This window comes from Bombus vosnesenskii, unplaced genomic scaffold (assembly GCF_011952255.1).
Source record: "Bombus vosnesenskii isolate JDL3184/JDL3185 unplaced genomic scaffold, Bvos_JDL3184-5_v1.1 scf7180000015491, whole genome shotgun sequence".
Lineage (NCBI taxonomy): Eukaryota > Metazoa > Arthropoda > Insecta > Hymenoptera > Apidae > Bombus > Bombus vosnesenskii.
Window position 1 is genome coordinate 6,137 of NW_022884019.1, and position 15,069 is coordinate 21,205.

At 34.4% G+C, this 15,069-nt stretch overlaps 1 protein-coding gene across 2 annotated transcripts; it reads left to right on the top strand.

The window, feature by feature from the left end:
• The first annotated feature begins 5,378 nt into the window (after positions 1-5,378).
• Positions 5,379-15,069, top strand: LOC117241237 (facilitated trehalose transporter Tret1-like). Of its 2 annotated transcripts, XM_033507204.1 has the most exons (4): positions 5,379-5,550; positions 5,874-6,136; positions 13,061-13,199; positions 13,308-15,069. In XM_033507204.1, the coding sequence occupies exons 1-4, from the start codon at positions 5,472-5,474 to the stop codon at positions 14,117-14,119; spliced, it is 1,293 nt and encodes a 430-aa protein (XP_033363095.1). In that variant the 5' UTR covers positions 5,379-5,471; the 3' UTR covers positions 14,120-15,069. The 2 variants fall into 2 exon arrangements, with proteins under 2 accessions (XP_033363095.1, XP_033363094.1); XM_033507203.1 differs by having other exon boundaries at positions 5,380-5,550; positions 13,061-15,066.

Here is a 15,069-nt window from a genome sequence, read left to right on the forward strand (position 1 = left end):
AAAAATGTACCAAATATCCAGCTGAGCAAATTGTAAAGTACAAATTAAATAAATAAAAGAACTTCTATTGCTGTTATGTATGTACATATGTGTATTGTGTTGCTTTTTCGTCTACATTCTTGCATTTGTTATATATGTACATATGTGCATTGTACTGCTTTTTCGGTTACATTCTCCTCTTCTGTCTACAACAGCACAATGCATGTGACTTCATTATGAACATTAAACGTACTCTGAGATAGTAAAGACCTCCTTTCACACTTTCACGTGACCCATCCTTTGAACACTATTGCTTCGTTATCCAAAATGTTTCCAAAATTTAATAATTTGATTATAAAAACAAAAGTGGAACTAGGGTGACGGAAACACATGTACAATCGCATGTATTAAAAGAGGATATAAGAATTGATTTTTACCGATGTTTTTAAAGTATGTTTATGACAATTTGACATTTGTCCAGTAGGACATTTGGTAAAATATTATAGCGGTATACTAATATAACATGTGGGTGGCTACCCCCAGCGGGGTACCATCATCGTGTTTGTTAGGCTATGTCCTTTGTGAGATCTGTTGGGTGTTCCCTTTTTAATCTTCTTTTTATGTTTGATGTGCCGAGCGTTTCAGCTGCCAGCCGGTTTGGGTGCGTTGCTATTCTTTCTCCGTGCCTTCTTGCACTTTTGTTAATCTCCTCCTTGACCGTTGGTATTCCAAGGTCTTTCCGTATGTCCTCGTTCCTAACGTACCATGGCGCGTTTACTATTGTTCTGAGTATTTTCGATTGCGTTGCCTCTATTTTGGTTATATGGCTCATTGCTGCTGTTCCCGATATGCTTAGTTTGGATTTTCGACTTGTTAGCCAGTACATTTGTCTCCTTGCCATCTGTATTTTGTCTATTGTTGCTTTAATATGCTGTTTCCATGTGAGTCGTGAATCTAAGTGGAGTCCTAGGTATTTGACTTGCCTTGTTTGTATTATGTGTGTACCGTTTAGTACAATGTTTGGTGGTTTCTGTTTTCGCAGTGTGAATGTAATGTGTTTGCATTTTTCGGGGCTTGCTTTGATTTGTTTTGCTTGAAGCCACTTTTCTATTTTTGTGATATGTTCTTGTAGTAATGTAACTGCTGTTGCAGGGTTAGTGTGTGACTAGTACAGCTGTGTCGTCCGCGAATGTCAGTATTTTGCTGTTGTTAGTTGTTGCTATGTTGGCCGTGTATAATGTGTATAAAATTGGTCCTAGGACGCTTCCTTGCGGAACTCCTGCCTTGATTTCTTTAGCTTCCGAGTGTGTGTTTTTGATTTTTACTATGAAGCTTCTGCTGCTTAGGTATGATTTGATTAGTTGGTATATCTGCCCCGGGAACTGTTTCCTGATTGATTGTAGTAGGCTAGTGTGGTTTATTTTATCGAATGCTTTTTCGATGTCCGTAAAGAGTGCCGTGCAGTATTTTTTTGTTTCCAGCGGCTGTAGGATTTCATTGACGAGTCTGTGCGTTTGTTCTATTGTGGAGTGTTTGTTTCTGAATCCGAATTGGTGATCCGGTATTAAATGGTTCTTCTCTATTATTGGTTTTATCCGGTCGTAGATTATTTTCTCTAGTATCTTAGAGAACACCGGAAGTAATGAGACTGGTCGGTATGACTTGGTTTCGTGTGGGTCCTTGCCTGGTTTGGGTATCATTATGATTTGTGCCAGTTTCCAAGCTTTTGGAAAGTATTGTATTCTTAGTATTGCGTTTACTATTATTGTGATTTGTCTTATCGCTTTTGGCGAAAGGTTTTTCAGGATTTTGCCGTTAATTAGGTCGATTCCTGGTGCTTTATTGTTTTTTGTTTTCTCAATTATGTTTCTGATTTCTTGTGCTGTTGCTTTGGGTATGGCGTAGTGATTCTCAGTTGGTGTACTAGTAGTTAGCGCATCCTCGTCCGTATGACTGTTGTGGTTGCTGTTGTTGATGTTGTGTGGGGTGAATGTGTTGCATAGGTGGTTGGAATATTCTTCAGCTTGCTCTTCGTTGCTTCTTGCCCATGTGTTGTCTGCTCTTCTGATTGCTGGTACCATTTTTGTTGTCTTCTTTATTTTTTTGTTGCTTTCCATAGGGAGTAGTTGTAGTTCTCGTGAGCAGATAGTGACTCGATGAACTGTGAGCTCGTTGTTGTTGTGCTCTTTTATTTTGGTTTTTATTTCTTTTGTGAGTTTGTTTAGGTGTTTTTTGTTTTCTTCTGTTCTGTGTTTTTGCCATTTTGCTTTCGCTTTTCTTTTTTCTCTAATATTTTCGAGGATGTCTAGTGGAACTGTTTTTGTTTGTCTGTTAGTTATTTCAGGTATAGTGGTTGCCCTTGCTGCTTCTTGGATAGTTTCTGTGAGTGTTGTTACTGCTTGATCGATGTGTTCAGGTGTTTTCAGTGGGATGTTGCAGCTGATTTTGCTCTCTATTATTTCTTTGAATATTTGCCATTTGGTGGTTTTATTGCATAGCTTCTCTGTGCTGCTGTAAAGTATTGGTTTGTTTCTGTATGTAATTTTATGGGCGTATGGTCGGATTTGCGTTTGGTCCCTTTGTAACTGCAAAAACAAGTAGTTTTGCTCAGGTCTGTCGGCCAGTATGTCGGTCTTCCCGTGGATAATATATTGAGATTATTGTTTCTAATGTAGTTTTCCAAGGTTCTGCCTCGAGGTGTGGTGATTCTTGATCCCCATAGTGTGTGCTTTGAGTTATAGTCTCCCGCTGCAATATACTTGTCACCTAAGTGTCGGAAGTAGTCTTCCCGCATTGGCGTTGTGATTTTGTGTCGCGGCGGTACGTGTACTGCTGACAACTGCAGTTGGTTGCTGTTAGTCTGTACGGTAACGGTGGTTGGTTGTATATGTTCCTTACTGACCTGGCTGTGTAGGTGATGTTTAATGTTGTTTTTTATTACTACTGCCGTCCCTCCGTGTGCTTTCCCTGAGGGATGCTTGGTGTCGTATATAGTGTAGTGCGGTATTTTTATGTAGCTTTTTATAGTGAGGTGTGTTTCTGAGACGAGTAGTATATCGATGTTATTGCTATACAGGAATGTTTTAGTTTCTAGGGCCCTTTGTTGTAGGCCGTTAGAGTTCCAGGCTGCTATTTTAAGCGTGTCTATTTTTATTTTTTGCTCATCATGTTAGTAAGTAATTGTAACATGACTGTTATCTGTTGTGTTTGCTGTCTGAGGAGTTCGTTTTGGTCGCTTATCATTTTTGTGAGTATTTCGGTGTTTTTTATGGAATGTTTTATTAACTCTTTGATTTCTGTAGCGTCGTTGCTGTGGTTGTTGTGTTCTTGATTGTCTGGGGGTGACGTCCGGTTGACTACTTGCGCGTAGCTTCGGTTTCTAGCGGTGTTGGTGTTAGTGTGGGTATTGTTCCTTGCGTGCTGTGTTTTTGGTGTTGGCGTAGGTTCTGTGTTGTCCTGTTGCGTGTGGAGATTGTTGTGTGTCCTGTTACGAAGCGGCGGAAAAAGTTTGCCTTGAAGTTGCTTTCTTACTAGACAGCCTTTGTAACTCGCTGGGTGATTTCCACCGCAATTGTAACATTTTACGTCGTTTATTTTTCTCGTGTGTGGGCAGTTCGCTGTTATGTGCTTTTCTGCGCATTTGACACACGCCGGGTTCCTGTTGCAGTAATTTTTAGTGTGTCCATATTGTTGACACCTCATGCATTGTGGTTTGTCTTTTTTGTGCCTGGGTGGCTCGACTGTTATTAGTGTGTTTAAGATTTTTTTAATATCGAAAATTTCCTTGTTGCTGTGGCGGATGAAAAGAGAGTTTGCGTTTCGTCCCGGGACTACCGGTGGCCTCGTCAGTAAGGCTATGCCCGGTAGTCCCTGCCTTAGACGTAGAGGGAGTCTCGCTAGGTGCGGTATTTATATCAATCGCTCGTATATTCGACCGCTAGCGAGTTAGACAGACAGACTCGTTGTCGTCGTAGCCCTCTAGTCCTGGCGGTTGGTACCCGCGGATCGCCCGGGAGGTGTTGCGCCGCGTTGATGCCTCGTCCTGTCAGCGTCCTGTTGATACCGATCCGCCACATTGCTATTTTTAGGTTCTAATTCTATTAGGAATAGCGGTAGTGGTTGCTTCGTATCGTACCTTGTAATATTGTTTATCGTTCTTGTTTGGTGGCCCATCTTTGCTAATTCGTCACTTATTTTTTTTTGTGTTGTTTTTTGGGTGCAGTCCTGTTATAACTACTTCGTTGCTCCTTTCCGTTTTGAGCTGGTACGTGTGGTATATGGCGTTTTTTCCGCTTAGTTCTTTTATATCTTTTCTGTAATTTTCTGGTGTGTTTGTTTGGATTTTTATTTGTTCTAGTTTTGTTTGTTTTAGTGTGTAGCCATACTTTCCAACAATGTTGTTAAGTTGGTCGATAAGCGGGTCTATTATTTGCGCCTCACCGCATTGAAAAAGTACTGTGCGGTTAGCACCGCATTGAAAAAGTACTGTTCGGCAAATTGGCCTTCGAAAATTGGTCTCCCTAATCACGTGCTGACGTAAAAATGTAAAAATGAAAAAATATACTGCTAACTTATTTCTGTATTTATTATAAAATCGAATCGTGCTAACTATTCATTCTTAGCTAGTCAGGGATTAGTCCAGGTTGCGTATATCTAGTATTTACGAAATTTCCAAACCCAACTTTTTTGAAAACAAGTATCATATAAAAAAGTTTGATTTTATATTAAATTTATTTTTTCACATGGAATCACATCCCTGCCGATTTCACTATTATTATTTTGACAGTTTGTTTAGTCTTTATCTTTTATTATACTTTTTAGCAACTTCTGATTTCGAAAAATGTAAAATAGAGAAGTAATAGCTGTTAACTGTGCTTCAGGATTATGTGGAGTTAGATCATGCAGATTTCAATCATATTTGTTACTGTTTTGGTAGAGTAACGTCGCTCGTTCGAAACGAATATGTTGCAGGTGAATTAATTAAAGTGTACAGACTTATGCTAAGATATCTTGATTTATAAGTAACAATGGTTTCGACTATACATATATATTATTTCAATAAAATTTGAAAACTACTAGCGAACAGAAACTATTAACAAATTATCACCGCGGTAATTTTTCACGGAAAATTTATCGTGTTCACGGAAAATGTATATGTTTATATCTAAATAATTTGATATAAGCTGATAACGTTTCTTATCAAGATTGCGTGACGCAAACTCTTATTTGAGGACTATGGATCTACGTACCATCGCAAGAGGGAACGATGCTATCTACAGCGAATGCGTGTTTCTTTTTTCAAATATGACAGTTTACAATTACAAACACGATAAGCAGGATTTATGTCTGTTTTGCATTTTTTGGTAGCAAGTTGTTGTCTCTCACGTTGATTAAATAATGTGATGAAACACGTTTAGTTCGTTTGACTCAGTTGTAGGTTAACATCCGTTCCGTAATTTATTCTCGAAGTGTATGAAATATAAATTGCAAAGATGAGTATTGATGCAGACGGAAGGAAATATACATCACCAGATGGCTCAAAAACTTGGGAATATTTGGCTATTTTGACATGTAATTATACAATTATTTTGCTCTTCGATATTTTTTTTAAATTCTAAAGAAAAATATCTACCAAAGACTTGAAATGAAAAATTACACATTTCACTGACAGTTATTCTTTATAGTGACAATTTTTTCTTAAATCTTAAGAAATCCGTTAGCGATAAAAAAAATAACATTGGACAGAAAGTAACTAAAAAAAAAAACGCAGCAAGTTAAAGTTGTATTTTTGATTATATAATGTCTATAATAATGATCTATAATAATATCGCCGAATTATTTTTCCTTATTGATACATATACCGTACATGTACATTACGTACATGAATCTGTCAGGTTCCATTATGAGTGGTTGCATTGGATTCGTCGTAGGATGGAATTCACCAAGTATTGTAATATTAATGTCTGAAGACTCGCCTATTCCAGTCACAGCATCATCTGTTTCTACATTGGTGGCAGTTGTGGCTGTTGGACATATGTTAGCGCCACCAATTAATATTTTTATCGTTGATAAGTTCGGCAGAAAAAATACTCTGTTGTTTAGTGCTTTACCGCTCTTAGTCAGTTGGAGTTTAATTACTATCGCAACGTCTATTTGGGTAAGTTGTATTAGAGGATGAGTCATGTCCATACAACAGTGGGTGAATTTGCATATTAAAATATGTAAAAGGCGTCATATGAATATACTCATACGTCCTACTTATTTGAGTTTTCGAGTTATAAATGATTACAAAAAATATTCGAAGTTTTCAACTTTTTTTCTTTTTAAAGCATTCTTTAATAGTATCTTCGCAAGCTGATAGATAGGGTAAGATGGATGGATTGTATGGCTACTGTGATATAGATCCATTAGGTTTTTGTTTTTGGAATCGTTTAAAATCTATTGTGTATGCAAACGAATAATGCACATGATCTGCGGAAACAGATACAAAATACAAATTTGGAACTATTCGAAGAATAGTATTTTCGAGCGAGTACGGTGCTCAGTGTTACGGCGCGCAGTACTTAGATGATGTTGAGGCACAAAGCGGACATTTTGAACGTCTCCTCTAATCGTGCATAACTCGAAAATTAAGGTATGTAGGAACATATACTTATAAGATTTGTACTTATTTTATTTTTGTATAGATACGCCTTCTGAAATATGACGTGTATTTATAATTCACCGTATGTATTGATCAAAAAATATTAATTCATTATATCAAATTCATTTCTTCTTTTTCAGTATTTAATACTATCCGTTTATATCACGCTAGAAACAGACACATTGATTACATTTCCTATCCCGAATGATACACAAACTAGCTAGTAACATTTTGTTTGTCCATTTTGAAATAACAATCATATTCGTTAATTTGCAAAAGAAATAAAATTCTGATTTATTTCGAGTATAAGTTTGTAGTTCACATATACAAATGCTTGTGAAAATCGATAAATATTTAAAAGAGGAATTAATAAAAAGGTTATAATTTTTAAAATATTATCTAAAGAAATGAATTTTTTAAAAATTTGTTTACACACCTATGTTTTCCGTTCATAAACATAGAATTCTAACCGATACAATTACTCTATCTCTAGGAGTTCCAAGTTTTATTTTCACCAAAAAATGTGATTGTTTTAACAAAAATACAATACGTGAAATTTCCATAGTTCCGCGCAATATTTTATGCAATATGTAATATTAGAGTGATAGAAAGGACAACTGAACAATTATAAGGTAAATATATGTCTTTATGTACACAATTCTTGAAAAATGTATGTATATTTACAGTAAGAGGATGGAGTAAAATATCTATAGTTCAACTTAATATAGTACCATATTTAACCTATAGAACAAAATGTTCTGTTTAAAAATTACATGTTAATAAACATGTATTTGCTCTGTGGATAACTTCTGTTCAAAACTTCTTTCTTTCATACTTTCGATTAAAATTTGTAGAGTCACGATTTCTATGGTAGCACACGCTTGTCTTATGCCACCCTTAAGATCTAGCATACTGCGTTATATTTGTGTATATTTTGGGAGCTAATATTCCCCGAAGGATTTCAGTTAGAAAATATTAGGGAATCAGGATGATGCATGGGCCACTGCTTATTTTTCGTTTGAAAATGTTCTTTATTCAATCTCCAATTATGAATGATTACATTGTCTTGCTGGAACAGTTTTCATAATCTATGTTTTCCACAAACGGAATTAAAACGTGTTCCACAAGTTCTATGTCTCTTGGAATTCATTTTTGTTAATATCCAACGCATTAGAGTTTTTGCAGTGTAGATAAATGCAGCCTATACCATAATAGTTAAATCATGACAGTAAAATTTAAAGACGTTTGGGCCGTCATGGTTAAATTTTTTTTCGTCCGAAAGAATTACATTTTTCTACTTTTCATCCCAAGTCATATGATATTTCGCAAATGCGAGACTTGTTTGTTTACGATGTTACGTTAGGGGTATTTCCGAAATTTTGTTCTATATGAATCGTTTAATGTTTCGCAAAACTTATTGGAAACGCCTTTCATTAACCGGCAGATTTTAATCTGCTCATATTTGACTCGCTGTTAGATTCTCCTTTTTCTCAGTTCGCAACATTAACGAAATGTGACTTCACGTAAGCTTTCTATTTTCACTCTTTGGATACTTTTCTTCATAGGATCACCTAATAATTTAATAAAATTATTTATGAAATGATGTAATCTCTTTATTCTAAGGGCAATTTTTTTAGGAGGGTCCTGCATCCTTGTACGCCATAATTTTAGCCCTCTCCTCTTGATTTAGCAAAATATCTCTTGGGATATTTAAAATAAACTAAATTAACCTAAAAATGTACTCTACTTAATTAAAATATAACAAAACTGATACTTTTCCATATGCGCTCTCGCTACTTATACAGTTAAAGATGATAAGAAACAAAATTGTAACTATGGGAATTTCGATCACATTTACAATATAATCAAATGTTACTGTTGAGAATTATGGATCTTTGAGGCCGAAATAATGTTATAGGAACACTAAATTTATACTGAGGATTAATATTAAAATAATGAAATATTTATTTCATGGACGATTCCTTATATATTCATCGATACACACTTGCACGCGTCTCAGCATTTTCTTCTATACCCGACTGTAAACCGACTCTTCGACGACTCTTAACCGACTCTCCGACGACTCTTAACCGACTCTTCGGCGGACCTTAACCGACTCTTCGACGGACCTTAACCGACTGAAGAGTTTACATTCATTTGTTTTCGAGACGCTTCGGACACACATACTTCCACACACTGATATTCACATACAAGTATCTCTACTACGCATTTAACCTAGTCCAGCACAGAAAATTATACATATCTCAACAGTTACATTACTAATTAGAACAAGACGTAACAATCAAGAAACAATGATAAAGAATACAAATATGAAATGATGACTTTAACCATCACAGTCGGGAGCTGTTCAGAACTGAATCAATAACCACAGAAGAAATAAAACTTTTAGTGGAACTATGGAGATTTCGTGTACTGTGCGTGCCCAATGTTTTTGGTAGCATTGTTATTTATAGTTTACAAGAATTTATGAAATTTCATAAAGATCGACGTGTCACGCTTAGGTGATGCTTTTCGTTAGATGTCTAAGGAACTGTCGTATTAGACTGCCGTATTGTATTCTTTAAGCGACCTTTGGACGAAATACTCGCCCTTTTTCATTTTTCTGTTTCCCGTTCTTTTCTTTCATTCAACACTACATAAGATTTCCAATAATTGAAAATTTTTTTGGTACCGCGTTAATTCATCTACAGACGACATCTAGCAAAGGCTCAAATGTTCTATTAGAAATGAAAGCGATCGATAAGCATAATTTGGTCAAATGCATGATAAAATGCACAATGCCTAGCAATAAAGTGTCCTCTTTACACATTTGCATTCTCAAATCTAACATGAACCAAATACAAACATAATCAAAATCAAAACTAACCAAAACGTGGCTCAAGTATATTCCTAACATCTGAAAGTACATTACAAATATTATATAGTATATAATATAATATAATATATGGTCTGTATAGCTGTGAAACAAATACCAAGCGACGGTTAATATATATAAGTGTAATTTCTCAGAAATCAACCTTGAGAAAAAATCACCGAAATAATAAAGAAGGATCGTTTTGTAAATAATTAATCCTAATTCATTTGCGACTTATACATGATTTTAAATATTATTAGGCTTGGGCACATTTTATTTGGGACAATGATGAAAAGTCACAATTCGAAGTATTGGAATAATTACTTTAATTCACATTTTTATTTTACAAATAATATAGGTTATTTTGTGTTTAGGATCAAATAAATTATTTTCAAGTAATTTTCCATTTTAGATAATACTTTCAAATAAAATAATAAATAATTTGAATTTTATTATTAATTTGAGTTTTAGTTGCTGCATTTTGCATACGTTTCAAGTATAATCTAACCAAATTATTTCACACATAACAGCATTTGTTCTCAGAATTATTTTTATTTCAATTGTCTTCGACCAATACTACCTGAATATGAGTACCTAGTGGAATCAGTGTTTCTGATGCAATTGTTGACATAATAAAATCGAAATATTTGAGACATTGTTTCAAGAAACATTTATTCAAATATAAAATTCTATCTAATAGTTAAATAATGAAATAATTCAAAGAAAAATCATTTACCTATTCAAACAAGCTAACTCGTAATTATTTTAAGACAAAATTTAACCAAACAAGGCGGTATCTTCTCTAAATAAACATTTTTCAAATATTTTATTTAAATAATATCTAAGTTTAAATATTATTATGAATAAAAATTATGTTCATTAACAAATAATGTTCATTAATTTTAATAAACGTCGATTTTATGTACATACTTATGTATGTATATGAAATATATTTGTATATATTTTTATAGTTTATTCTCATATACTATTTTACATAAAAATACTTCATTATTAACAAGTTTTCAAATGTGAAATTATATCTACCAGATATTTGAACACATACATGTTACGTGTTAAATTTCTTTGAAATTTTAATAGCGCTGTAATGAAATTTGACTAGCGTGATTATATTGGTAAGATTTAAAATCAAATTGCATAGACGTATATACAAAAAGTTACAAGATAATCGATAAGAAATTATTATGCAGCGTCAATACTCGTCTTAAACAGATAATACAATATATAATAAAAAGTAGTCCGTCTGAATACAAAAGTTTTGTAACTTTTGCGAAGTGTACTATATATGTGCAATAAATATCTTGTAATTTTTAAATACATTTTCAGCTTTGTTTTAAAATATACCAATATTAATCATGATAGTCGTATCTTACATATTATCATATCTTTAATGAAATTTTTGAGACCACTCAGCTCTGTGCTACATTTCTCTGTGCTACATAGATCACAAAATTTATACACAGTTGTACACAGAGTATATAAAGAGTAGATATAAAAAGTATCGCAGCGTGATTCTACACCTTCGAATCTTTAGAGATCTGTAAAAAAAAATTTCTTGGAAAATTGAGCATTTGAGCATTTTCAAAGGCAAAACTCCTTTTTATTGCTACATATTCCACTCACCACGATGAAAGAACCAAAGTCTCAAAGGAACCATTACTACGTGCAGAAAACATTCCGTGACAATGCGGTTTTTAGCGACTATGTTATTATTGCTACTTAGTTTTGCCTGCATCTGAGAAACTTTAACATTTCTATCTGAGAGAAGGTTTCATTTGCGATATGTGGTTCCTGTAAGTTTTGTTCCTCGTGATGTGTAGAATACGTTCCAAAAAAAGCCTTAACCTTGAAAATCATACTCAATGTCAATCTTTTCAGATATCTCCACAGTCCCCGAGTTGTACAATTTCGCTATTGTGGCTTTTACGCTTACTTTTTATACATCTCTATACTACTATGTGCTCTTTTCCCTTTAATATTGCCATCTTACTACATTTTTCCCTACATTCGCTGCGTAAAGTTATTTTCGTCAAACTTTGGCTTTTGAGATACGCGCAATTTCTGACTTATTTTTTTATCATGTAATATCTTATGTAATAGCTTTCAAGATAAAGTCCAACAATTCCAGTTTTAAGGTATAAACTTCACGCATAGCTTTCAAAATAATTATCTTCGCACTTTAAAATTATCGTTTTTCATATTATAAAAAAGGTTATAAATTCAAAACGAAACAAAATTGAATAATCATTCTCTATACCTATATTAATATATGTTAAAAATGAAATGTCTATTTATACACATAGGCACAACAGCTTTAATTATAGAATTCCAAGGTGAAACTGTAGAAAGGCTAACGATCCTCCGATTTGGATGACTTTTTGATATATTGCGAAACTCAATATATTACAATATTTTCCTATACTGGACGAACTTAATTTCTGACATATTCGCCAAAAACTGCCGGTATCACTACAGTAAATTCTGCCTATGTTTGTACATTTGTGGCAGTGAATGCGTTAGTATTGGTTATCGTCCGCTGGCCGCTTATCTTTTGCTTATAAATGAAGATGGTTGGCTTGAAGGCCCCGTGCACTACGAGCACATGCGAGTTTGTAGAAAGCATCTTTTAGAACTTACAATATCAATTACAATACAATACAATAAATACAATAATATCAATTATTCATTCGTGTAGTGTTTTTACAATTAATTTGTTATTATTTTATGTAAGCGTTGCCGACATTCCCGTGTAAGCCCTTACGAACCGCAAAATCAGTAACGTGGGGATGGTCACTTGCGAAAGGAAAATTACCAGATAACCAACCCGCGTGTCTTGCCCCCTATCATTTCTCAGACAAATTATAAGAGCTTTTTCTCGGGCAATTTGACACAGTTCATTGACCCAATTCATTGAATCAGTTTATTGAATGAGTTCATTGAGTCAGTTCATTGAGATAGTTCACTGACCCAATTCATTGACTCAGTTTATCAAGTCAGTTCATTCATGCAGTCCATTGAGACTTACTTTCAAGCTTATTTCGCTTTCAAACTCAGAACCATTTTACATCAAACATATTCAGCTTATATACAGTCCATTCAAATAAATCTTACATCGGTTTAGCGTCTCGACCAATAAGTTCTAACAGACATTTCTTACAGCCTCACATATGCACGTTATACTTTTAAGCACGATGCCTTTAAGCCTGACCAACGAGAGTTTACAAGCAGAAGATAAGCGGCCGGCAACGGGTAACCAATACTAACGCACACGCTGCCATAGACGCACAAGTATAGACAGAATTCACTATAGTGGCACCAGCAGTTTATCGCGAATGTCTTTGAAACTAAACGAGTCACACATTATATATATAAGAAAATCTTATTCAGAATATCGATTTTTACAATATATCCAAAAATCATCGAGATCGGAGGGTAATTAGATTTTCCGCAGTTCCACTAAATTTTAACTCCTGTTTCTTTGTTTTTGTTCTGTCTTCGTCATTATATCATAATCCAGAAATAACTTCTTAGATTTTTCCTTATAGGAACTGTATGTGGCAAGATTTCTGGCTGGAATAACACTAGGATTATTTATCTGTGTCGCTCCAATATACATAGGTGAAATATCATCACCAGATACGCGAGGCGCTGGAGGTTCTCTGACGACTATCATCTATAACATCGGTATTCTTGTAACCTTCATAGTTGCACCGCATCTTTCATTATCTGCAATGGCAGGAGCTTTCCTGATCATTAACATTGGGTTTGTAATTATATTCTGGTTTATGCCAGAATCGCCGTACTTTTTCGTAATGAGGAATAGAATAGATGAAGCGGAAGAAGTTTTGGAAAAACTGCGGGGCAAATGTGACATTTCCGAAGAGCTTCAAACGATCATCGATTCCCTTTCGAAAAAGAACAAGCAATCATCGAAAAGTGGAAATTTGAAAGATATTTTTACGTCGAAAGCAAATTTTCGTGCATTTCTTAGTATAATGCTGTTTGCAGTGACGCAACATTTTGGAGGTTTCTTTACGATTCTGACATATGGTCAATTGATTTTTAAATCAATAAACAATATAATGTCAGATTATGTCGTAAATGTTGTAATTGGTGCAGTACAACTTATTTCTGCTCTTGTAACAACCCTGCTAGTCGACAAATTTGGTCGCAAGCCGCTAATACTTGCGTCAGGTGTCAGCGCTGCAATTTGCAATTTCGTGATCGGTTTTTATTTCTTTTTAAAAGAATATATGCACGCAGATGTGCTATCGGTTTCATGGATCCCATTTATATCGTCTCTTATATTAATTTTCACTTTCAATTGCGGCTTATTATGTTTACAGATTATTCTAATGTCAGAAATCTTTGCAACTGAGATTAAAGCAATTAGCACATGTCTCGTCGGTGTAGTCGGCGGATTGCTTGCTACATTAGGAAGTAAACTTTATATATGGATAGCAATAACTTTGAATTATGGTCATTCGCTTCCTTTTTTTGTGTATTTTGTAGTCGTAGCAGTTTGTACAGCAATTATATTGCATGTTACCCCAGAAACAAAAGGTAAGACATTCGCGGAAATCCAAATAGAGTTGGGAAAGTAATTACCATTATATTTCTTCATTTCTTATCTAGTAAAAACATCGACGATAATTTCCATGTTAATAATGTTCCATGTTAATAAAATAAGTGATTCACGGAAAATGTATTCACGGAAGAAAATAAACACTTAATAATAAGGTACATGGCCAAAAATATTGTATAACAGAAATGTTCTAACAAAGGCTGTAGAAATGAAAATGCGAATTCTCAACTCTTATAAACATATCTGTAGAAATATATATTCGGATACAATAGAGAAAGAGAGAGAGATAGAGAGTGAGAGAGGGGGAGGGCTGAACATAGTTTTAGGCCTAAATATGTGTATCTACTAAGTTTGGAGGGCAACACCTTAAACACACATTAGGGTAATAAATAGTGCGATTACAATGTTTATTTTGTTTTTGTAATTCATTTTCTGCGAACTACCACCTCAATCATTTGCTTGCGAAATTTTCGACCAGATCATTTCAAGCTCGTGGTACGAGAGAAGGTCGGATGCACTTCGATTTCTTCCTTTTAATGATAAACAAAAAAATATGTTGTTCCGGTTAAAAAAAAGTTACTATTAGTAAAATCTCAGAAGATATGACCTTGAAATGATCTTATAACCTAACTTCCCCTGAAATACGATTGTTTTTCCGAAACATTCTTTTGTAACGTGACAAACAAGAGAGTAATTAAGGGTAAAAGAGTTATGGCATTCCGTGTAATAGGTAATCTATTTTAGCTATATTGTAATGTGTAATAGTTGCTGTAATGATAAGAGAGTGAATTTGGAGTAGTCGATTTGATTTGTGAACTAAATTTTATTTGTACATGCGTATTAATAAAGAACAGAATTTATAAAGAACAGAAATCAATCACTTATAGAAAGGAACTCGACCAACATGTAACGAAGAAGAAATATTTGTGTAAAGTTCGTTAATGTACAGTGCTGCGGAAACAAATATAT